This window comes from Danio rerio, chromosome 2, assembly GCF_049306965.1.
Source record: "Danio rerio strain Tuebingen ecotype United States chromosome 2, GRCz12tu, whole genome shotgun sequence".
In the NCBI taxonomy this organism is placed as follows: Eukaryota; Metazoa; Chordata; class Actinopteri; order Cypriniformes; family Danionidae; genus Danio; species Danio rerio.
Genome location: NC_133177.1, coordinates 43,206,601 through 43,232,218, shown reverse-complemented (window position 1 = coordinate 43,232,218; position 25,618 = coordinate 43,206,601). Strand labels below are relative to the sequence as shown.

General features: G+C 32.6%; 4 protein-coding genes across 9 annotated transcripts in view; 3 read left to right on the top strand and 1 right to left on the bottom strand.

The window, feature by feature from the left end:
- Positions 1 to 3,823: 3,823 nt before the first annotated feature.
- Positions 3,824 to 4,602, top strand: ccl34a.4 (chemokine (C-C motif) ligand 34a, duplicate 4). Its single transcript, NM_001130655.1, is given in 4 exon segments — positions 3,824 to 3,921; positions 4,002 to 4,116; positions 4,195 to 4,275; positions 4,367 to 4,602. Coding segments are annotated over 4 exon segments (417 nt in total). The 5' UTR covers positions 3,824 to 3,845; the 3' UTR covers positions 4,512 to 4,602.
- Positions 4,603 to 7,056: 2,454 nt separating this feature from the next.
- ccl34a.3 (chemokine (C-C motif) ligand 34a, duplicate 3) lies at positions 7,057 to 9,152 on the top strand. Its single transcript, NM_001115069.1, is given in 5 exon segments — positions 7,057 to 7,154; positions 7,234 to 7,348; positions 7,452 to 7,538; positions 9,082 to 9,139; positions 9,142 to 9,152. Coding segments are annotated over 4 exon segments (336 nt in total). The 5' UTR covers positions 7,057 to 7,078; the 3' UTR covers positions 9,142 to 9,152.
- A 2,844-nt stretch (positions 9,153 to 11,996) lies between these two features.
- The window catches only part of si:ch211-122l24.6, a 54,772-nt gene continuing 41,150 nt past the window's right edge, over positions 11,997 to 25,618 (top strand). For 4 of the 6 annotated variants that reach the window (XM_073917668.1, XM_073917674.1, XM_068224216.2 and 1 more), the window contains exons 1-3: positions 11,997 to 12,238; positions 12,573 to 12,665; positions 12,900 to 13,041. In XM_073917668.1, the coding sequence (XP_073773769.1) occupies positions 12,163 to 12,238; positions 12,573 to 12,665; positions 12,900 to 13,041 (311 nt within the window). In that variant the 5' untranslated portion in view covers positions 11,997 to 12,162. Of the gene's footprint in view, positions 12,482 to 12,572; positions 12,666 to 12,899; positions 13,042 to 15,342; positions 15,458 to 18,977; positions 19,850 to 25,618 lie in introns of those variants that run through there. The other 2 variants (NM_001126389.2, XM_073917683.1) reach the window with 2 other exon arrangements.
- On the bottom strand, positions 19,054 to 23,731 carry ccl20l (C-C motif chemokine ligand 20-like). Its single transcript, XM_005171348.6, has 4 exons — positions 21,476 to 23,731; positions 21,209 to 21,326; positions 19,733 to 19,810; positions 19,054 to 19,552 (listed from the first exon to the last, which is right to left on the bottom strand). The coding sequence occupies exons 1-4, from the start codon at positions 21,543 to 21,545 to the stop codon at positions 19,456 to 19,458; spliced, it is 363 nt and encodes a 120-aa protein (XP_005171405.2). The 5' UTR covers positions 21,546 to 23,731; the 3' UTR covers positions 19,054 to 19,455.

Genomic DNA, 25,618 nt, shown 5'->3' with positions numbered 1-25,618 from the left:
GGCGACAGCACTACCTACTGCGCCACTGCCTCGTCCCCGTAGGAGATATTTGTTTAAAAAAAAGTTCTGCTGTACATAGACACACACAAGACAGCAAAACAACATACACATTAAAAATCACAATCCTACATGGTAATTTACTCCCAGAATTTCACAACATGTTACTGCGATTTTTCAGTATTTTTACATTAGTGTAACTTTACAAGATTTAACTGTAAATTTTATGTATTCAGATTTTTTTTTTTTTTTTTTTGTGAAAATAAGAAATGCCTCATGATTACAGCAAATTATTGTAATAATGGCTCTATCTTATGCACCTTATTTATAGGAGTTCAAACACTAATAATATTTTATTCAAAGTAGAAATTGATACACATTAACTTTTATGCTAGTACAGGCACTTTTTAGATATTTAGAAATGTTTGCAAAAATGTTATTTTGAAGTACCTCACAGTAATTTACTGTGAATTTACACAAAGTGCCTTACTGTGAAGGTAATGCAATTATCATCCAGTAATTTACTGTAAATTTAAGGTAAGATATTTTATGGTGTAAAATACATTCTAATATAATAACACTTCTATTAAAACAATAATTACAAAATAGAATGAATACCCGCTGCCCTTTGTTTATGTTGAGCATTCATCATCCACAAATTCCATTTAATTATTTATCTATTCATTTTTATTTGTATATTTATGTTTTAATTATTCTTTTATTTTCCAGAATCATTCATTCCATTCGCGTTTTCGGCATTGAGGAAATCATACAGCCCTAAATGTGGTATCTAAGACGGTTTCAAAATGTGTTACCCAGTGGAAAGCAACTGCATTCATGTACCTTCATAATGTTTGACTTACCTAAAAAGAAAAAGAGGTCAGGATGGAAAGTACAAGGGTGAATATCCCACCCGAATCATTTATGATCTGAGCGATTCTCTCTTACTCAATAATCTGACATTTCTGCAGGAGCTTCACATCCTTCCTCTTTTCTGCTCCGATGAAGATCTCCGGCCACAGGAAGCATCTACTTTGCCTAAACTGTGATCCCCACATTAAAAATAAATATATATATATAATATATTATATATATATTTATATAATATATATATAATATATATATAATATATTATTTATATATATATATATAATATATAAAATATATATAAAATATATTATATATTTTGGTAACACTTTAGAATAATGGTCCTTTAGTTAAGGTTACTCTGTAAAACTCGATAAGTTAATTCAACTCAAACTGTAAGCATAAGTCATGCACACATATATTATTTGTGTTGATATCATCAAACATTTAGAGTATTTGTAAATTAAACATTTTAAGTTAAGTTGTCAATAATAATAATAATAATAATAATAACAACAACAATTCGTTACATTTATAGCTTTTTTTCTAGACACTCAAAGCGCAATACACATTTTTGGGGGGAGTCTCCACATTCAACAGCAGTGTGCAGCATCCACCTGGATGATGCGACGGCAGCCATATTGTACCAAACCGTATACCACACCCCAGCTGATTGGTGGACAGGAGAAAAAAAGTGATGAAGCTAATTATGATATGGGGATGGTTAATCTGGCCAGGATGCTGGGGTTAAACTCCTACTGTTTTTCGAAGGACATCCTGAGACATCAAATCGGTATGAGTTCAGTTAATAGAACAAATTCTATTAGATAGAACAAAAAAAAGTTAAAATGTTTTGATATTGCTTCTAGCAGGGGCCACGCTTAGGGGGGGTAGGAAGATTCTAAGGGCCCACGTCCTTTTGGGGCCCTCATAGTTATTATTAGGGGCTCAATCAGACCGGCATCAAAAACACACCCGAAACCCGCACCACTCCCCCCAGACTTCACTTTATCCTTGCACCCCCTTTTTTTACTTTCGTCCGTGACTCCCCACCACCCACTCTTTACTTTCGTCTGCGACAACCTCCCACCCCCCTCTTCACTTTTGTTAACACTGTAAAACCGAAAAAGTGAAAGTAACTCAAACTGTTTGAGGAAACCGATTGCAACAAACCATTTCAGTTCAAAATCTAATCCTAATAATACTGTGAACATAATCCAAAAATTCTTCAAGAATGTTATCATAGGGCTCATACTGGCCAGTGGCACCCCTTGCTTATTAATTATTTATTTCATAAAATTAATTATTTCATAACTACTTAGGTTTAAGTTTAGCTTGACATAACATAAGCATTTCATGAGTTACTATAACTCTTTTTCATTAAGTTAAAATAATTTATTTAGTCATTTTCACAGTTGGGTTTTACAGTGTAGGTAATGTATTTACTAACATTAACTAAGTATAAATAATCTTCATCAACTAATACATTTTTAAAATCCAAAGTTGTGCTTATTAACATATGGTAATGCGCCATGAGGTAACATGAACTAATATGAACATTATTTAGCTTAAATAGCATTATCTAACATTGACGAAGATGAATAAATACAGTAATAAATGTATTACTAATTGTTCATGTTAATAAATACTTTAACTGACATTTAAGCATTATATTAAAAAGGGTTACCCATTTTCATCTATATATTGTTTAAAGCAGGGATTCTCAACTGCTAAGCCGTGGCAGGTGGGCTGCGAGATTAAAATGTAACTCTCAGTAATATACTATCACTTTTAGACTTTTAGATTTCATTATTAATATGCTATGCTGTCAACAGTCAACTTTATCTAAAGAAATGAGTGTAGTTAACTCAAAATTTACAGAAAGTTCATTCAACTCATTTTCCCAGTGATGGGTTGCAACTGAAAGAGCATCTGCTGCGTAAAAACATGCTGGATAAGTTTGCGGTTCATTGCTCTGTGGCAATTCCAGATTAATAAAGGGACTAAGCCGAAAAGAAAATGAAGGGATGAATAATTCTAGTTTTTAACAGTTGTGTTGAACTGTGAGTGTTGAAGGAATGAGTTTATTAAATACCTCATTACTTCAACTCAAGTGGATTAAGTTCACAGTACTCATTAGGATTAGTTTTTGAACTGAAATGGTTTGTTGAAATCGGTTTTCTCAAATGGTTTGAGTTACCTTAACTTATTGGGTTTTACAGTGTAGATTGAAATTATCAAAGTAATGCACTTTCTAAAGTTCTCTGATTGATTTCTTCAAACTTGGAGCAAAAACAGCTTCTTAAACGCGTCTGCAAATAATATGTGAATGAACTACTATCTGCCGTTTCAACATATTTAGGGTGTTTTATTCTATTTTACATTTGTCTGTATATTTTTAATAGTAGATATTCAATAGTAGACATTCAAACAGTCCAGTTTGAAGCAGAAGCCTTTTTTTTTTGCAATCTCCCAGTTGACCTGTGGTTCTCTTTGAATTTGAGAATAAATAATGGTTTAAATGAGCATTTCATACAAACATATTAGAGAAAATGTCAGACAGGTAGGCCTTTAAAAATTGATCGGAGAAAGAAGTGGACCCGGAGGTGAAAAAGATTGAGAACCCCAGGTTTAAAGAATAATGGAGTAGTGCATGAAAAACTACAAACCATAAAGAACAGAAAATAAAATCTGCATTATTTCCTCACTGACTGATGTTCTAACATTCCATCCATTCATTCAGTGCAGGATTGCACCATGAAACATCCGGAACAAAACCACTGAGTGAGCATAAATGCAGAGGGGTGTTTCTCCAGAAACTCTACATGAAAAAATCATAAAAAATGGCAAATGTCGTAAAGCACAAAATACCTATTTCCTCATTTTTAACATATAAAAGAGGGTCAGCGTGAGTGAGATTTCAGTGAGCTTCTCTACCTCTGCATTGACTGAAAACTCCAGAACATCCACGGAAACGCAACATGCAGCTCAACCAGAAGATGATGATGAGACTTGCTGCCATTGCTGTCATTATGTCAGTGATGATCATGAAGACGAGTGAGTATCTGCACTATTTTATTCCAAAAAATGATCTATGTGTTGTCTGAGACATCTAATCAAACTCATCTCTTCGTTAGATGGACAAAACCGGTTTGTTCAATGCTGCACAAGCGTCTCCACTAAGGAAATCACGTTGCCTATAACCGGATTCAAATATCAGAAGAGAAATCCTCCATGCGTCAAAGCAGTCATGTAAGCATTTAGATAAAGAACATCTCTTTTGACTGATTAAAGTATACAATATATCTAAATATGTTTATTCTTCGCCAGTTTCTTCACAAAAGAGGGTGAACAATGCATTCACTGGAACCAGAGCTGGGTTCGGGAGAAGATCCAGGAGCTCATAATCTCGTAAGACTGAATAGTAGAGTTTGGCAGAAGTATTAAGTGTCTCGACCTAAAGATTGTGTGTAATAATGCTTATGTGTTGTGCTTTATTCAGAATGGAGAAAATGAACAGCACTGTTTCTACACCGCTGAAGATGAACAGCACTCTGTCTACACTTCTGAGGATCAACAGCACTATTTCCACAGCTCTGCAGATGAACAGCACTCTCTCTACTCCTCTCTCCACCTCCTCTTCTTAATAATAAAAACACTAAAGATATTTAAACTGATCAAAATGGGTTCTGCTGAAATAAGTCAGCTTGTTTTAAAAATGCGGTGAATGCTTCATGCTATTTATTGTAACTTATTGTATTGAAAATTGTATTTATTTGGTATTCTAACAATTTGACTAAAAGCTATGTTGTACTGTACTGTATGTACTTGAACTGTATGCTTGTCATCCATAAGTTATGTTAAAATGATGAACCTGTACAAAGACGAATCGTGTTTAAATAAAGTAGTCAGTAAATCTTAAAGCAGTGTTTGTCATTTCATATTAATCGCTGTATAATAATGCTTCATAACATGACAGTTTAATAGTTATTGGTATAGTATTACTGTAAATAATGCGATTTTTATTTATTTATTTATTTATTTATTTATTTTGCATTACAGATGTATAATTATAACTTTGGAAGAACATTAAGCTAAACAGGTTTTGGTTATATGAAATAAATAAATGAATGAATGAATGAATGAATGAATGAATGAATGAATGAATGAATGAATGAATGAATGAATAAACGAATAAATAAATAAATAAATAAACAGTGTTGGAGTGACGCGACTAGCTTGACTACATTTCTCAGTAGCATGGCGGTAGCGTCACTACTTTTTAAATCAAATAGCTTTTCAGGATTGAAGCTATTATGTTAAGCAATCTACATTTACCGATCGCAGATTATATGGAGCTGTGAAGCCAGTGTTAAACCACACTAAACTAAACTAAACTAAACTAAACTAAACTAAACTAAACTAAACTGAACTTCAACTCTGAAATCTGGAATTTACTAGAACTATGTTAAGCTGCTTTGACACAATCTACATGGTGAAAGATGCTATATAAAAAAAACATGAAGTGAATTTTTCACATGTGTTGTTTTTTTTCTAGGTGGCAGCACTCTCTAATATTAGTTAGTCTCATGAAGTGACTTGATACATTACATTTAAATAGTCATCTTTTTTTAAATTCTGATTTTGGAAAGCAGCTAAGGTGTTTAAACCAGATGTGTCTGACAGTGGACCCTTATTGGTACAATATTCATTTTGAGAAGCATTTTTTTAGACTGGACATTTGGTTAAATCAAGACAATCTCATTCAATAGGTTACATTTTTCAAGTACATTTTTATACCAACTTTAACATAACGGTTGGGTATGTTTATTTGTGATTTGTGTCGTATATTAGACTGTATCTAATAATACATTACATGGGTGAAAAAAAAGGTTTCTTTTTCATGCCAACAATTATTAGAATATTATATGAATATATTTGATATATTTCCTACTCTAAAATCAATTTGCTTTTCTAACTTTATTCATTCAATTTCTTTTCGACTTAGTCCCTTTATTAATCAGGGGTCGCCACAGCGGAATAAACCGCCAACTTATCCAGCATTTGTTTTACGCAACAGATGCCCTTGCAGCTGCAACCCATCTCTGGGAAACATCCATACACACTCATTCACACTCATTCACTCCAAACAATTTAGTCTACCCAATTAACCTGTACCACATGTCTTTGGACTGTGGGGGAAACCGGAGCACCCACGCAAACGCAGAGAAAAGATGTAAACTTCTCACAGAAACGCCAACTCACCCAGCCGAGGCTCGAACCAGCGACCTTCTTGCTGTGACTGCGCAGCTGTGTCGCCTTTTCTAACTTAATTTGGGAAGCTTTAAAGTCAGTTTATCTCAACCAAATATTGCCATATCCTAACAATGCAATGCAAAACTTAATTATTCAAAGACATAAAAAGATTTCTGTTTCGCAATATTTATGTTAAATAAATAATATAATTAGCACTTAATGAAGCACAATCATACCCAGTGACAAAAAGCACCAGATTTAAATGCATGGTTGTTGGATAATCATCAGCAATCATTTATATTCAATTTATTTATTTATTTATTTATTTATATTTATTTATATTTATTGTTGTCCAAAGCTTTGTAGTGTGATTTCAAATTTACAGTTTATTCGAACAGCTTTTAAAAGCTACAATGCAGTGGAAATATTTGATTTTAAAACCTTAAATGACAATAAAATCTAGTTTTTTAACCAATAAATGACTAAAAGTCACTGCTAGAAAGATTCATAGCTTTTATTTTCATCATAGAGTTTTTCAACTTAATCCGTTTGTTTAAATTCATCCCCAAATCAATTGTTTACAACCCCTTTCATTTGATGTCATCTGGTGACCAAACAACTTGCAATATCCATGATTCATTGTCCTCAATGATGTCAGGCTTTTCACATGACCAAAGTACATCCTCAAACTTTCTCCGAAACATCGCTGCATCACTGCATTTTTCTTTTTATCTAGTTGAGCAAATGATTGCACCATCAAATATCCGGAATAAAATCACAGAGTAAGCAAAACGGAGGGAGGGTGTTTCTCCAGAAACAATCATGAAGAAGTGTGCAATTCCTGTGGAGAGCCTGACCTTTAGTTCCTTTTCCTGATGATACATAAACAGAGCCGATGTGATTGAGATGTCAGTGAGCATCTCTACATCTTTGCATTGATTGAATCAATAAACACAAAATGCCGCACAACCAGAAGATGATGATGAGACTTGCTGCCATAGCTGTCATTTTGTCAGTGATGATCATGGAGACGAGTGAGTATCTGCAATATTTTACTTCGAAATTCATCTGTGTGCTTTCTGACACATCTACTCAATTTCCTCTATCCATTAGATGGGCAAAACAGGTTTGTTCAATGCTGCACAAGCGTCTCCACGCAGAAAATCATATTGCCTATAACAGGATTCAAATTACAGATCAGAAATCCTCCTTGCGTCAAAGCAGTCATGTAAGCATTTTTTATTTTTTTTTGTATGAGGAACATCTGTTTTTTTTTTATCTTTATGACTCAATTGTTCTTACCAAATCTCTTTAACTTTCTTGGGTAACAGTTTTTTCACAACTGAGGGTCCGAGATGCTGCCACTGGAAGGAGGGCTGGGTGAAGGAAAAAATCCAGGAGCTCAAAAGATTTCAAGTGTAAGTCACTGATGAACGGGTTTCCTATCATGGGATTTTAAAAAGTCTATTCCTGGAAAGTTTATAGTTTTTTTGTTGTCCAAGTCAGGGAATATCAGGGAATTAGTATTTTTTAAATAGTTCTGTTTCATATTGTTAAGGTAATTCTATTTTTCAGCTCTATTTAAGTTATTTCTTGCTAATCAACTGGCCGACACTTTAATTAAATGCAGTCAACGGATTAATAATTAAAGCAAACATTGTACATTGTGCAAAAATTTTCAGGAGCTTCGGCTTCAAAAGGACCACTTCAAACTGTGTGTTAAACAGTATAGGCAGCTGTAGAATAAATGTAACATTTGTTAAATTACTATCATGCTATCTAATATGGGAGAGGGAACACAACCAAAGCAAACAATAATTACATCAGGAGTTTTTTTTTTTCGTCCCAAAAATCTAACTATATCAATTATTATACTCATCTTGATTGTTAAAGTCAAGCAAAATAATATTAAATCTAAAATCTTTTTAATAGTATACAAAGCACAACAGCAGCCTGTTCCCATTCCTTATAGGGCCAGGCAGAATCTGCAGACATTTTATTTATTTTTTTGCTGTCTGCAGAGAGTTTTGTAAAACAAAAAAATCTGTGGATTTATGTGAAATGATTTTTGGAAGTATCGTAAACTTAAAATAAATGAAAAAATATTAGCTTTTAAACTTTTATTTAATGTTAACAATGTAAATCCAAATAGATTCACTTAATGTGTAAACAAAGCAAGTCTCTTACTGTATATAATGTACACTAAAAGATTACTTTAGAAAGTGTATTGCAAATGATTATTATGTTCATAAATCATATGAACGTTTTTATATTAGTTAGTAATATTACTGAAATCAATTTAAAAACGGAATAAATATAAATGTAAGCACATTTTCACAATTAAATAAATAGATTTAATGATAGGCAAAAAATCTTGGGAAATCTGCAGATTTCTGTGGATGCAGATTTTTTGTGGCCCTCCTTATAGCTTATGGGTAGGTAATGAAAATTCAGCTTTTAATCAGGCAAATTTAGTGAGAAGTCAGGGAGAGTGGGAACATTGAAATGTGACCCTGAACCACAAGACAGACATAATCTAAGTGTCAAATTTTCAAAACTGAGATTAAAACATATCTGAAAGCTGAATAACTAAGTTTTATAGGAACAGTTTTTTGCAGAGAACTAACTATTTGAATATCCCCAAACTGAGGGTTCAAAAATCTAAACATATACAAAGTCACCTTTAAAATTGTCTAAATGAATTGCTTAGAATGATTTTTACCAAACGATCTCAATGAAATATGATCTTTCTTTTCTAATATATATTTTTTTTACATAAAGGAAAAACAGACCTATACAATGTATTGTTGGCAATTGCCAAAAAATATACAAGGTATAAACGGTTTTGTGGTACAGGGTGCTGTACACTGATGCAAAAGTATTACTGACATGCAAATAACAACAGAAAAAGAAAATGAATTTTTTTTTCAACATTTATGCCTATTTCTCTCTTTTTTTTAGATGGGAAGAGAAGATGAACAGCACTGACTCCATACCTCTATCAACAACCACTCTTTAAAACACTTTACCTATGCTTATAGCTTATAGTTGGCAAAATATTTAAGTTATTTTAAGTATAGCTAAGTTTTATTGCAATGTAATTAATTTATATTTATTTATCATCCATTCACTGGGCATCTACTTTATGATTTTGTGCATGATTTTGTTGTTGTTTTAAATATTTAAAATGAGCTAAAACAACTCACTTTTTAAGTTCAATCCACTTAAATTTGTAAAGTTAACTTAAGCGATTTTTTGTTAGGACAACATGGATGAATTGAAAGACATATTGTGCTTTATTAAAGAAGAAAACCAAAAGAATTTTAAAATCAGGAAACTTTTTCTTCTAATTCCAAAGCTATCTTACGGCAATTTGTAACTTTTTGATTTAGTGGCTAATTCGTATGAATTCCTACAATCTAATTCATACTATTTAGTACGATTTGCTCATCCCCCAATGATGGTTGGGGTTAGGGGTGGGGTTGGGTGCCACGCCTCCTTTTTAAAATCTTACATTTCCGTACGACTGAACTCGTACGTATTTGTTAGAATTAGCCATTAAACTGACAAAACATAAAATACTTATGTTTCCTCGTGAGATCAGGCTGTCTAATTCATATTAGACACCTTAGAACTGAACCTTATAAGTGATGCCCAAACTAGGGCTCAAGGGCCAAAGTTGGCCCATGGTAACCTTTGATTTGACCCGCATCTCATCCGAGAAGAAAGGAAGAATAATGGAGATGTTTTAATGTTTTATTGTTAAAAGCTAACGGAAATGAAATGTTTCATTTAAATGACATTAATTAATTTTCTCTAAATGTCACGAGACAACGACTTTAGTGAGCAAGTCAAAGTCACATTCTGCTCGACTAGTGTATTCAGTATTGAACTCCACTGTGTTATAAATGTGATTGTTGATGTTTTTATTGTATTAAAATATAAATTAAAAACATTATACTGCATTAGTTAATAAGATTTAATATTTTCTGTTTATTTTGAAATATTATTAAATAAATTGGAAAATTACCCTTGGCAACTTTAATTTAATATAGCTTGGTTTAGCCCAGAGCTCTCAATCATATTGGTTTTGGCCATTCATACAAAAAAGTTTGGTCACCCTTGTTCTAAATAATTCATTTCTGACATTGAAATATTAAAAAAGCCACTGCATTAATACCATTATGAAATTAAGCTCTCGTTGATTTTCAGCTTCCTCAATTTGATTGGCTTTTGTAGTCATTTAAAAAAATAAAAAAAATAAAAACATGCAGCATGAACACAGTCTCCAACTGTAATGTCATCATGTTAACATGGAATCACTAAGGTCATTACCAGCAATTGTTAAATTGCTTCAGGGACATAAGCAACAGTATTGAAAGGGAAGACAAGGACATTTTATGACCCTAAGTGATAAAATAAACATTTAAGGTACACGTGATTGTCTGGGATATTTTACTTCATTTTAAACCAGTGTTTTTTCTCAATGGCTAAATGAAAATGCTTTTGTTGCACATCAGGTCACTGTTAAGAACCATAATACTAATCTTAAAGGGATTGTTCACACAAAACTGAAATCATGTCAGGATTTTCTCACCCCATACCTATTCCAAACTTGTTTGGTTTTGTTTCTTCTTAAACACAAAAGAAGATTTTTAAGAAAACAGAAAACCTGTAACCATTGACTTAATTATAAATATTTTTTTCTTACAATGGAAGTCAATGGTTACAAGTTTTCAGTTTTCTTAAAAGATCTTTAGTGTTCAGCATAGTAAAGAAACTCATAAAGCAGAGATGGCCAAAGTAGGGCCTGTGGGCCAAAGTTGGACCATTGTAACCTTTGATTTGGCCCACCATGCTATTTGAGAGGAGAGTTAGTATGGTGGAGAGGATTGGGGCAAATTTCTTTGACGTTACCTTTTTCTGTTTGTTTGTTTGTTTTATTGCTGAGCTACAAAAAAGCAAACCGAAATTAAATGTTTCAATTAAATGTAAATAAATCTGATTTTCATTCATTCATTCATTCATTCATTCATTCATACATTTTCAGAATTTCCGGCTTAGTCCCTTTATTAATCAGGGGCAATTAATAAAGTCCCTTTATTAATCCACAGCGCAATGAACTGCCAACTTATCCAGCATATGTTTTACACAGCGGATGCCCTGCCAGCTGCAACCCATCACTGAGAAACACCCAAATTTGATTTTTTAAAATGTAAATACTGGCTCTCAACGGATAAAGGTATATGCAGAAGACAACAGCAAGCAAATCAAGGCAAAAATCAGTGTAATTCTGTTAATTAGATTTTGCTGTAATAAGTTCATTATACTATTTAAAAATGCTGTATTATTCAATATAAAGCAATGTTTAGTGTCTAGTCTTCAAGAATTGAAGCCACTTAAGGGTGAAAGAGTGTACATTTATATTTTTGGGTGAACTATACCTTTAAGAATGACCTTTGTCAAAGAGCTTAGAATCACTATTCTATGCTCTTTGCCTTTGTGTAAAGAAGGCTACATACAGTATGCAAATGTTGTTTGAAATAAGTTTTATTTATATAATCCACAGTAACAGCTAGCACGCACCTGTAAATTAACTTGGTTGTGTAACCAACAGTATGTGCTTAAAATGGTTATAAATTAAAGGAAAAAAGTCTCTGTAAGCAGTTTTAGGAGGGCGACATGCATGCTACTGTTATCAGATTTTATCCTATTCTGAATAATAAATAGCTCATATGAGCTTTGAATTTTTGATTTATTATTATTATTAGTTATATTTTAGTAATCTTTTCTGAAGTAAGGAGGCAGTTTGCTGCTATGATTTGGTATTTATTTTTATATAAATAGCAATATAGTTCATATAAAAGACGTCAATCTCGTCACGTGGTTACATTCACGTGCACGAGCGGCGCTTAGCAAACTTATTTGAACTTGAAGCTGTTTCGAGAGGAGGCACATTACCTTAAGCCTTCATTTGCTGTGATTTTGCCTAATCAAACGAACAACGCAGTATTTTGACAAATTATCCACAAACAGTGGAAAATGGGGTCATTTCTTTCGATCCCAGTAACGCAAAAGCCTGAAATATATGAGCTTCCGAGTCAGGTGCAAAGAGACGGTTAGTGACATCGTTATATGATTAACATTAACCGTTGATACAGTTCAGAGGTGTGGAGTGTTTGTTATATTTAACTGTTTAATGTTGTAATGTAAACATTTGCTTTGTTTATGTTTTCCTATGTTTTTTCAGCAATGTGTTAATTTTTCAATTTGTAAATAAATCAAAAGTAAAATAAAATATATTCAACGCAACGTTTGTTAATATATTTAACTGTTTGTTTACAGTTAACGTTAACGTTAGGTGTGTCAGTCAGTCTAGGGAGTATGACACATTATTTACGTTAATGTTGACGGTTTATGTGATGTTGAAGTTGTTTATCTTTGTGTCACAGATGATGAGATATTCCAAGAATTCAATGAGAACATTTGTAAAACCATGCGTCGCCAGAATTTGCGCTCCAGACAGGAACTGAACCTCTTGAATGGTAAGTCACATTTTCTAAAACATGTAGGCTACAGTAGGCCTGGAAGTTTGTCTACAGCTTTCTAAAAGCAACTCTTTTAACGTTTTGAAAATAAGGCGCAATATTGCTTAGTTTTTTCAGTAAATATCTATAATATTCATTATCAGCGTTAATAGGCACTGGCATAATCTTCAGGTGCTGATGACTATTTTTTCTTTCTCTCAAAAAACGTTTTTTTTTTTGTTTTTTTTTTAGCATATAGACGTAACTGGAGTTCAGTGGTTGAAAAACTGATGAAAAAATACCCCAAGTGGTCTTCTGAAGACATCTTGAACCTTAGATATCGATATGAGATTGTGGCCAAACGTTATGGCTATCTTCTTCACTTCTGTAATTTGTAAGTATACACTTGCATTGAACACAGGTAAACTCAGACACAGATTATTAAACACAGAATTATTAAACCCCCTGAATTATCAGTCTCACTGTTTATTTATTTATTTTTTTCCCAATTTCTGTTTAATGGAGAGAAGATTTTTTAACACATTTCTAAACATAGTAGTTTTAATAACTCATCTCTAATAACTGATTTATTTTATCTTTGTCATGATAACAGTAAATAATATTTTACTAGATATTTTTCACGACACTTCTATACCGCTTAAAGTGACATTTAAAGGCTCAACTAGGTTAACTATTAGGGTAATTAGGCAAGTTATTCTATAACGATGATTTGTTCTCGTAAAAAAGTGTTGTTGATCGGAAAAAAATATAGCTTAGGGGCTAATAATTTTGACCTTAAAATGTTTTTATTTTATTTTATTATTTTTTTTTATTACTGCTTTTATTCTAGCCGAAATAAAACTTTCTCCAGAAGAACAAATATTATCAGACATATTATGAAAAGTTCCTTGCTCTGTTAAGCAGCATTTGGGAAATATTTTAAAAAGTGAAACTAAATTCAAAGGGGGCTAATAATTCTGACTTTAACTGTATGTATGCATGTATGTATGTATGTACAGGGCTCAAAATAAACCTTTTCGCATGTAAAGTGTAAATGTAAAATGTTAGTGAGTTACATTTTACATATAGCTGCCGCTTGTACAGTTGACAGCATCCTGACAAATAAAGAGAACAGAATCTTGCTTTAAGTGTTTAGATGTGGCAAACACTGTTACTTGCAGACTCCGTCCTACAGGCTTTACAGTGAATGCTATAGTCATGTTCATGTCGAACTTTAACCCAATGAAAGTGTTTTATGCACTCTTGGAAAAGTGTAAATGGTGGATTAACATTTCCCAAATGATTGCTAATCAGGTTTTTAAAACAAAATCTTCAGCACTCTTTTGACTAAGGCATTGACTAAGTGATTGACAGCTGATATAAACCAATATATTCGCATTCAGTTCTACAGCAGTGGCCAATCAGAAGAGCTTGAAGGCAGGGCATGGATTGCAGGCTTTGTTTACTGCTGCAAGTTGATATGACAACTGTTTCGGCCAGGTTTCAGGTGTAAAGATGCATTTGTCTTCTAAATCCACACATGCGGTGAACATTTTGCTGTAAAAACTGGTCGCACAGCAACAATTTTTTGCACTCGCACAAATGCTCCCAAATATATTTTGAGGTCGCATAGATAAAGTATCTGATGTATGTTTCAGGATTTGAATTGTAACCGCAACTATTTCCAGCCCAGGGTCATTAGAAATAAGAGACTACATTTTTGCAAAAATAAAATACACTGCTCTGGGGATGTTTTGTTGCACTTTTCAGATGACAAATTCATTAGAGATTCTATTGCATTATTGCAATTTCGAAATCTATTATTTAAGGTAGTTTTGTTGTACAATTTAGATACACATCCTTTTTGTATGCATCCGTGAGAAGTCAAGCACCTAGCACCTACTGACCTCAAGCAGTTGATGGGAACTTGATCACCTCGATTACCTACAGTACTGACCCAAACCTTCTCTACAACCAACTAATAGTGTTTTTAAAAGCGAACATGAGAGAAAAGTGTTCTGAAACCACATAGTTTCACTTTGATTTTACATTGCTGTTATCTATTTTGTGGATCTGCTTCACCGGAAGCTCTCACAACCTGAACACTGCATCAGTAGTACATCTGCATCAGTAGAACACCATACTAAATGAAGCAAACATATTTCATTACAAATCATTGACACTGTTAAGATTTGTCCTACTTATTTAGTGTTGTGGAAAGAACTGCACAAAAACAATCCTTTATTTGTCAATAATATGTCTTTGTTAATATCACTAGTGTAAAAAGGAACAAAAGTTGTTGATTTCATACTGCCTCGTAGCATTCCTTTTGCCTAAAAACGGTATTTAAACCTATGTTTATGAATGTTTTTGCAGTTTCACAAAAATGTAGGGTAAAGCACATATTTACAACAAACCTGTGTTGACTATTTCAGCTATAGGTTGCATTAAATTCTAAACAAACAAAATAAAATAATTGTTTAATAATTTTAATCATGGTAAAGTGTTTAATTAATTAGGGTTTTGATTTTAGGCAGTTTAACCCAGGCCTAAGATAGACTACTGTTCTCAGGAAAAAAAAAAAGTTACTGTTCAACCAGCTTGTACATTGTCTAACACTCCTTATTTTAGCATTTGATGTGACTATTCTTTATTTTTTCTATTGCTATTTCTCAACCTTGACCTTATGGCACAGCAATGAGCTGCTTGACTCCATTTCTGATGAGTCTTCTCCTGAGCAGCGCAGAGAGATGTTTAGCAGTGTAGACACCCATCACTTCTACGCACTCAACTTCAAGGAATATCTTCAGGTTATAATTACAACAATACTTATGTTGTCTAGGGGTGTAATGATATTAAATTGGCCAAAAATCAAATAAAAATTGTTCCATAGTTTAAGTTCTGAGACTAAAATTCTGAGTGATAGACATAAGAGACAGGATTGATAAGGGACGCACAGTGACTAAGAAGATCCAAAACAAAATACAAAAACAAAATACAAAGTTTTAGCATTATTTAATTCTAACTTGCCATTTTAGTTTTATGTGAAGTTAAAAGTATAATTTTAGTGTTTAAGTGGTGTTTAATTCAATAAACAACAGTTAATAAAATTAACTGACTTGTACTAATGTTAATATGATTAAAACCATGGGTTCACTTTGCTAGTTTAAAATTAGCTCAGGAGCTCCACTAGATGGCGCCATTCACTTATACAGTGCTGTCAGCATTAATCTGCATGATTTTTAAGTATTTTGTCACCCTTTATTCTAACTTGATTTACAGTATAATTGCTGAGTCAGTTTATGTAGCAATTAGGTTGTAACGGTTTCCGCAGGGTCTTAAAAAGTCTTAATGTCTTAAATCCCAAAATCAAAATATTAAGCCTTAAAGTCTTAAATTTACTGAAATATTGTCTTGTAGGTCTTAAATCTTTTTTCAAACAAGTCTTAATTTTCCTTTGTTCATGTATTGTTGCCCAATCTTTCCACAACCCATTCAATCTCCAACAGTCCATCATAATAAAACTTTAAACTGTTTATTTAAAAAGATAATCTTTAACTGTATCATAATGGTTTAATTATCTTAAAATTACATTTGTTTTAAATTGCCGAGGACACCGACCTGGACATATTGTTGTGCATAGTTTATTATAACTTTTAAAACTTTTAAAACATTGGTTAATTTTTTTTATTTTAATAATGTTTGTTGGAAAAAAAAAGTGTATGAATACAAGTTAAGCTTGCTTGGTTTTATACAATATTTAAAATATTTTGCTAATAAATATCTATAATATCTATTTTCGAATAATTTATTATTGTATCATTACATGCATTAAATTATAATTTTTGATAGGGTGAACAAAAATCTTTTCCATCTGGGCCATTTGAAAAATTTCTTAGCGTTTAGCCCTTTATAAGTCTAACATTTCGTTCATAATGGTCATAAAAATGTCTTAAAGTCTTAAATTTATCTTGGTAGAAACTGCAGAAACCCTGTGTAATTTATTCAGAGAGTGAGTCTCATTGACAAATAGGCCTATCTTCACTTCTAAAATGTATGTTAAAGTGAAATCAAAAAGATGTTAATTTTAAATACATATTAAACATATGAATAATAATAGACTTTCTGCACTGGTAAAATTGCCGAAGTCAGTTTCTAATAATAAGTAGAAATATTTTAAAAATGCGTGTCTTAATAGTACTTAAAGGAGTAGTACCACAAATTGGCACACCATCCCTCCACCAGTCCATAAAACTTGTGATATGGATGCAAATCACACAAAAGTTTAGTTTTCATTCACTAAACTCCAGCAATACAACCCACAGGCCTCTTTTCTGTAATAATATTGAGATGATCATGCAGTCACTAAAGTGCTTAAAAAAACTGTCTTGTCCTCATATATTCCAGCAGCATGTGAATGCCTATTACAAGCTTGATACCAAAAATATAGTGCAAATAAGAAATAATGAAACTCATGAATAAAACACAAGCACACCGACTGAAAGTACTGGCACGTGTAAACGTCATATCAGAATACATATGCCATACGTTTCCCATGCTTTTTGAGTATTTATCTGACAGGATGATAGATTTAATTATTTATTTATATACTAAATATAAAAAAATTAAATTGCATATAAATTGTCATAAAATGGTGCCATTTGCTCACAGTCTATAGCCTTGTTATTGGTGTATAACATAGACTGTAAAAAAATATATGCACATAGTATCAGTTGTCACACATAGGTTTCTGAAGAGCATAAATTAAGCTACAAGTGGGCGTGGCCAACCGTCACCATTTTGTTTGCCACCGACCGTGAGTAACCAAAAAAGGACAAAGAGGTGGAGCGTGAGCAGAGCTACAGTGCCTGCAAGCATTCTGCTCAGATTGGGTTTTCTTTGGGGGAAATGCTTAATACTTCATTACCTGTAATTCACCTGTGTTCTGACTAAATGTGGTTGTATACTATATCAATAAAGTGTTTAGACTTTTAAAACACTACATTGAGCCACTAAGCATTGTTCTTATGATATTTTTCTACTGGAGGAAAACCATAATTACTTCCAAATACTAATATAGTTGGTGTTAGTAAATGTAAGGCTATTTATGAAAAGCAGGCATAACACTGCATGACAACGTTTCAGATGACTGTTCTAGCCTACAGCCAGTTTTAGGGAAAGTTACTTTTGAAAGTAATGCATTACAATATTGACTTACTCCTAAAAAAAAAGTAACTAGTTGTGTTACTTAAATACTTTTTTTTATGGTAGGGTTACGTTATTTTTCAGTTACTTTTGCGTTAATGGCTGAGGCATGATCTTTTTCAGAACTTGTTTTTTTTTTAAAATAATGTAGTTGTGCAATTAACAGTGCATTGTATAACCTACACCTACATTTAAAAACACATAAATATATTTTAGGACAATGTTAGCTGAGAACTTCTTGACCCCGGAACTATACCTTTTTTTAAAAGTAACTCAAATATTATTACTTAATATTTAAAAGTAATGCATTACTTTATTCGGTACTTATATTATTTTGTTACTTGCGTTACTTGTAATGTGTTACCCCCAACACTGCCTACAGCTAATCAATCTGTCAGATTGTGGAGTGCATTCAAGTTATGAAGAAAATGATAAATTATTGATTATATTAAATAAAACAAATACAATTATAGATATGGTATATAAGTATGAAATAATTTAACTCACCTTGGAAATGGAGGCCACCATATTGGTTTGTGAGCACAAATAAATGCACACAGCATGCCATATTATCCGATAACTGTAAGAAATAATTCCAAAAGGCAATTGACTGTATAAAGCCCTAACAAAAATATGTTGTCTATGCTGAGTTCAGCAGATAATCAGCTAGAATCAGCTGAGGTGAAGTCATGGCCACCAGCAAGGCCTAGCTGTCACTCAAGTGGCCACGCCCTTACTTAATATAAATGAAACGGATGAGTTATAAAAAATAAAAATAAAAATCCACCCTCTCACAGTTGTCATGAAGTGTAATATTAGTTATACACCAAAATCATTGTTTGTACCAGGCTGTAAACACTTTTTTTCTGCTGTAAAGTTGGCCATATTAACATTGGGGTCATTAGAAATGTGCTCCAATTTGCAGCCAGGCCTAGCGGAATTTCAATGAATTGCAGTTTCAGTTACTTCAGTATTAGCTTTACGAGGGAGAGCGGGATGTTCCCGCTTGGTGTATCATCACACCCCTAATGTTGTCTTGTTATAAACTACTAAGCACAGATCAGATGTAAAAATATTTTTCAAATGTTTTTTTTTTTTTAATCTTTATATCTCCTTTTCTTTTAGATAATGGATAAAATAGGCATTGAAACACCAGTACCTAGGCCTCCAGGAGTTGATGAAGACAGAGATGAGATTATGGTCTTAATTGATGATTTATTACAATGTCACATGAGTACCCAGATGGTCTATAAAGTATTCTAAATTTCAGGCTGATCCTTTCGGTAATGAAGCTCAGCTGCAGTTCTTTTAATCCTTAGTTTTGTTTACTCTCCCAACTGGGTTTAACTTTTAAGTAGCATACAAAGATTTGTTTTGTTTTTATTGTATTTAATTTTTTTCAGTATTGCTGTTTAAGACAAATCTGTACTGCATCTCAAACTAAATATATTAGAAAAAATATATAATTCTGTGAAAAAAACAAAATGGAGATTTATTATTAAAGATGAATAGTCAGAATATATTTAATGCATGATAAAAATAATCAGTGATTAATTCAGTCAATTATATGCTTTGTTCAAAGCCACATTTATCTGTAAAAGCTTCATGGGCTGTTGGTGGTATTTGTTTGAATCACACTATTCGGTCCAGCAGTGGTGAGGCGTAAAGATGCCTTGTTCTCCAGTTTAGCAATTTTAGACCTATACAAAAAAAGGTATAAAATCAGGTCAGGCCTCATAAATAGAAAATCAATAAATGTTTCAGTTGGTCACACTATTCACCAGTCAGTGATGATAAATGTTACCTAGAATGTTTATGGTACATTTGCCACACAATTTAGGTCGTTTGTTTTTAAAATGTCACACACTTTGGCTGCTTACCTCAGATGTGCGAGTGCAGCTCTCACCCACTGATCCTCAATGCTCGCACATATCTTCTTATTTTTCTGGGTGATAAAACTGAAGAGAAAGATAAAAATAAATGTTTTTGGAGACAGTAGTTTGTTTTATTTTCTTCTAAAAGTGGCTGAAAGTACGTTTTTTTTATTAAGGTCAACTGCCTTTTAAAGTGACATCAAAAGTCTGAAACCAGTAAGTTTAGGTCGGTTTGAATATATTCCTTGACACACACTAGTATTCGAAAATATATTTAAAAAGTATGTGTGTGCGTGCGTGCGTGTGTGTGTGTATAAAAATAGAATACAAGTATTTAAAATAGAATTAAGTTAAGTGATACAGTAGTACTTTTTTTTAAAACAATGAATAAATATTCATAGCTCCACTAATTGTATCACACTGTAAAAATGCTCAGTTTCACGCAATCTCTCCATGTTGTCCAAACACAAACCAATTAAGTGAATTTAATAGTTTTTACAAGTAGTTTACAACAGTTTTTAAATGGATTAAACATAAACAATTAAGTCCTCGCAAAAAAATAAGAATTGTCTCTTTAAACTACTTATTTAAAATGAGCAAAAACAAGCAGCGAACGTCTTTTATGTATTTAATGTTTTATATTTATATGTAATATTACAAAATACACTTCTATTTAAAAGTAAAGGGGAGCTATGATTTATTTATTTTATGTTTTTGAAAAAGTGTCTTTTGTTCACTAACCAATATAAAGCATTTTATATTTATATGTCATGTTAAATTGCTTTAATCATTCTTTTTTTTAGATTTCTATGCAAATTGTTACATTAACACAACACTTGAAAATTGAAACATGAACATTCATTTGACTTCTTCTGTATTTTGCCCATTTTATTTTAATGTCAGTAGTTAGCTCAGCTTCTATCTGCATGAAAATGATGCTCTACGCATGATTTCAGAATGATACACTAGAAAAATTCTTGCTTCCTTAAATTTTTTGTTGAATCAAATTAACTTTTTTCAGTCATCGCAACTTACAGTAATCAAAATGACAAAAAAATAATTATATATATATATATTATATATATATAATAAATTATATACTATAAAAATTTTAAACCTGGTTAGCTTATTAAAGTAAGTTAAAGCAACACACTCACATTTGTTGTCTTGACTAATTGTCATAATTTTAACTGAGAGCCTCTAATTTGTCCTTTTTAAAAATATATAATCTACAAATTATGGATATTTTTACAACTTTAATGTTTAAACAATAGTTGTTTTATTTTTTATTAAATAATGTCATCTATTTTTTATAGCATCACTTTACAGTGTACTCGGTGTTAATACCACGGGAACTTTTTTTTTTGCATCCGCTGTTCACCCTCATATTTAAATGCATGGTTAAATGTGCCTATTTTGGTACAAGTGTGGGTGAGTGGGTGAACCTTGATTCTTTCTTGCGGTCAGATAATGGTGACTCACATGATGGCATCTATACGGCACACCTCAAGGGAGCTCTGCTCAATGAAGCCTGCGATCACACCGAAGGGCAAAGGAGTCCGAGTGTATTTCACACAGCAGGCATAGTTCAGCGGCCCATCTGACATCAAACACAACATTTTTTTTAAAGTCATATACTGATAGATCCATAAACTTAGTATGTTACTCTACTACAGTATATGTTCAAATATTAACAGAAAGGTAACAGCAATCACAATCACAACATATTTATATCTATTAGAAACTTACATGCTTTTGGAGTATGAGGAAGTAGGCTTAGAAAAACGATGCTGATGAGAGTGATTGAAACCAGAGACATTATGGAGCGTGTTTCAGATACACAGAGATGCGTGTTGAGGCTGTGCAGGGTCTTATATATGTACTAGTGAGCGATAAGATCAGTTGCACACGTTCAATAGAATGTCAAATCAGATGCAGTTTTCAAAATGAGGACAGCAACCACGGGAAAAACAGAGGACAGGAAAGCCAATATTGACGATGTTACAAGACTCCAACCACAAATGTGGTGCAGAGTTATAAAAGACTTCTTTCTTAGTATCTCGAGCAAATACACACATCCCATATAAGATGTTACGCTAGTTTTAGTATTTATTTTTGTTTACATTTTGTGCCATGTCTGACTGATTGATGTTGTAATTGATGTAACTGAATAATGAAAAATAATTACTGAAAAAAAAAAAACTTGAAATTCTGTTTAATTCTGTTTTCCTGAGACCCCTTTTTCTTCTTCTTCTTTTGTTTTTCTGTGCTTTCCTACATCCTTTGGGTTAAAAAAAAAAATTGTACAATTTAAAGTTTTTACATGTTTGTTTTTATTTTTTTTAATTTACAGCATGTCCACTGTAGTGGACCACAGGACACTTTTAGTTTGAAACGACCGCCACTCGGACAACAAAACTGTACAGGATATGGCTGTATAGGGATATTAATCCAATATTAATGTAACAAAAACAAAACAAAAGCCATTTTTTTTGTGTTGAAATTCCTGAAACAGCTTAGTCTAAAAGAGAGCTGAGTTAAAAAAAAAGAAGTGATGTCAATCCAAAACATACAGTATTTAACATAAAACCGATTTAAAACTGATTGTCATTCTCTAATTGTCTAATTGTCAGACTCTAAATAAGAGTCTCCCTCAACTATTTTATAAAGAATCCTCTGCTTCAGTTCTGCCCCCTACAGCATGCAGTCATTAATTACATTAAGATGGTCCTGGTGTCCACTATAGTGGACATTTAAAAAAGGATGATATTTTAAAACACAAACAAATTAACAGCTTTGAAAGCTAAATGTATTGTTCCTGACACTTTAATAAACAAATATGTATATGTAATAATAACAGTAAAAAAAGAAAAACATTTAAAAAGCTAAATTTTACATACCTCTCTCTTTCCCATAAAATGTGCTTTTTTTGTATGTCGGCCATTTTGGATACAGTGCAAGAAGTGATTCCTAGCGTGCCAGCCAATCAAATGACATATCACTAGAAAGCCCAGGATGTCCTCTGAACAGTACAACAGGACTTAACAGTGTAGCTCAAAGAAAATTCATGAAAACGCAATGTCTACTACAGAGGACACAAGTCAATGGGCAGGGGTCTCAGGAGGATATATCAACTTGGAAGACAACATTCATAGTTTTTGTTTTTTTCTTTTTATTCCTATTCTGAGGCTGTATTTTTAGGATGCCCTTCGAAAAAGAGTAGGGGTTTAACCCCGGCATCCTGGCCAAATTTCCCCACTGGCCTCTTTCCATCATGGCCTCCTTACCATCCCCATATAATATTTGGCTTCATCACTCTTTCTCCTCTCCATCAATCAGCTGGTGTGTGGTGTGCAGTCTGGTGCAATATGGCTGCCGTCATGTCATTTTTTGAGATCTTTGAGTATTTAGAAAAGCAATATATACATGTAAGGAATTATTATTATTATTATTAACTACATCTCCTAGAAAATAACTCTGTGTCTGTCTAGCACAGGACATGCTAAGAAATACTAGAAACAGGTTAGTAATGCTTTAATGCAAGTAGCTTGATAATTTAGGCTAGCAAAATACTAAAAGTATTAGCTTCATGTTAATTGTATCTATGCTATTCTAATTTCTTGCAAATTATCAATGGTTTTATTAGTAAAAGCATAGTAACCATAGTTTTTAGTACTAATGAATGCAATACCAAATACCATGGTTAAAACAACACCAAAAATCATGTTGATTTTGTGGGTTCTTTTATAGGTTTACCTACAATAACCATGTTTTTTTTAGTCCACTTGTAACAAAGGTTAATTTTGAATACAAGTTGGTTGTGTTCAAAATATTAGCAACTTGCTAGTTTATTCCAATGTAGAGGTAAGAATACTTACATGCTATAAAAATTTTCGCAACATGTAAATCCAACAACTCTACATTTTTTTCTAGCATCATGTTTCAATATGCTAGCAACACATCTTAGCCCTATGCTATGCAGCTAAAGCATGTTAGCATTTGTCATAACGTAAAAAAAATGTGTGCTACCAACATGATGTTAGCAGAATGTCAAAACATGGTAGTCATGTGCTAAAACATTTACAGTAAGCAGTATGTTAATTTATTTTAGTAGCATGTTAAATTGTGTCAGCTCTGTGTTTTTCTCAGTCAATTTAAATTTCTTAGATCAGAATTGAAATTTACTTAACAGCAAGTTCATTTCTAAAAACAAAAGTGTCTTGCTCAAAATCCTTAGTTCATCTCTCAAAACTAAATTTCTGTGTCAATGAACTTAGTCATGTTGTCAATATAACAGTACTAGGAAGGGGAGTTCTCATGTAAACTGGCTTTTTTATTTTATTTTTTTGCTGTTTGTAGTGTAATTGTCATTGTGACACAGAAGAAAATACAGCACTTCATAGCATGAAGAAACAAAACAACAAAAGTAGCAATGTGAACAAAGGAAAATCTTCTTTAAGATGCACAATACCAAAATTTTCTATACAATGCTAAAATTAAATATCACCGATACTAAATCGATACTACAGTGAGCCCTAAATTGAAGTGTGTGACCCCTATTGATAAAAACTCGCAACTACAGCTTTCATTTAAAAATACCAGTACTATAAACATGCGGAATTGCATTGTTTTGAGAGCCGGGGTATCGCGATACTTTTTTTTGTATCGGTATATCGTGCAACACTACCTGGGATAAATTTACCATGTAGACTGGTTTAGAAAAAAAGTCTTTTAGAAATGTATAGGAAAATGCATTATGACAAAATATTAGGAAAACTTGTGCAGCCATTTTGCATGTAAAGACTTATGCCATGAACAAAAGATAAACTTTTATGAGGGGGTTAGACTATTTTACAGAGAGCAAAATAATACATTTTGATCAACATGACAGGCAATTGATAATGTAGGAAACAGCAGACAATTGCACATAATCATTGCACAGATGTACAAAAGCATTTGCAACAAAAAGCAATGAGAAACTGCCTTTTTGATGTGCACAAGTGGCAATGATCTGAAGATTGAACAGGTAATTTTGAGAGTTTCAATTCAGATCTAAGAAATGGATCAAAGTGACTGAGAAAAACTGTAAAACGACAATATGATTCTTTCTTTCTTTCTTTTGTATGACTTTAGCATTAAAATCTGTGTGAATCATTCAGGCTAGGCTTTTAAGCCAAAGTTTGTTCAAAGTGCACCAGTACTATCTAGTTTGTCCTCTTTATGACTAACATCGAAACTCTTACGCCATCTCTTGTCATGTATTTTGAATAATTTGTTTAGCTTTTTGAGATTTATTGATTTTTATCTGATGCTGCTACGTCACTACATCATTTAGACCATACGGTGTCTTGAAGCATCTCGCACTACCAAATACGTTTACAGGGAAAGTTGTTTATTATGCAATGCGAGGATTAGCTACGCTTCTTCTTTACCATGACCCATTTAGTGGTGAGAACGGCAATTTTCCCCTCTGAGCAAAAGAACAAATTAACATGCACAGCTTCCGTGACCTAGAAAACGTCTCAATATAAAAATGTAACCATTTATGGGAAGAGTGAATGTAAATATCTTCTATTTAGTTGTTTTTCTATGTTTACCTTTGCATCTGCACACTATTAATTGTCAAACAGGTAATGTTTTTGTCATGGGAGGCTGTCTAAAGATGCATTTCTGTTTAAATCCTGCATACAATTGATAAAACCATGACACATGAATTGTATATATTTAGAAAACATCTCTGGCAAGGTGCAAGCTGTCTGTTGTGAGCATGTTCTATTTCTGTCGACTGATAAATCATTTATACTGTATTTCCAGGAGATTGCAACCAGGCTTAATATCTTAGCAACCCTGTGGCTGTCAAGATTTTTTTTATTTTTTTCATTATATCATGCA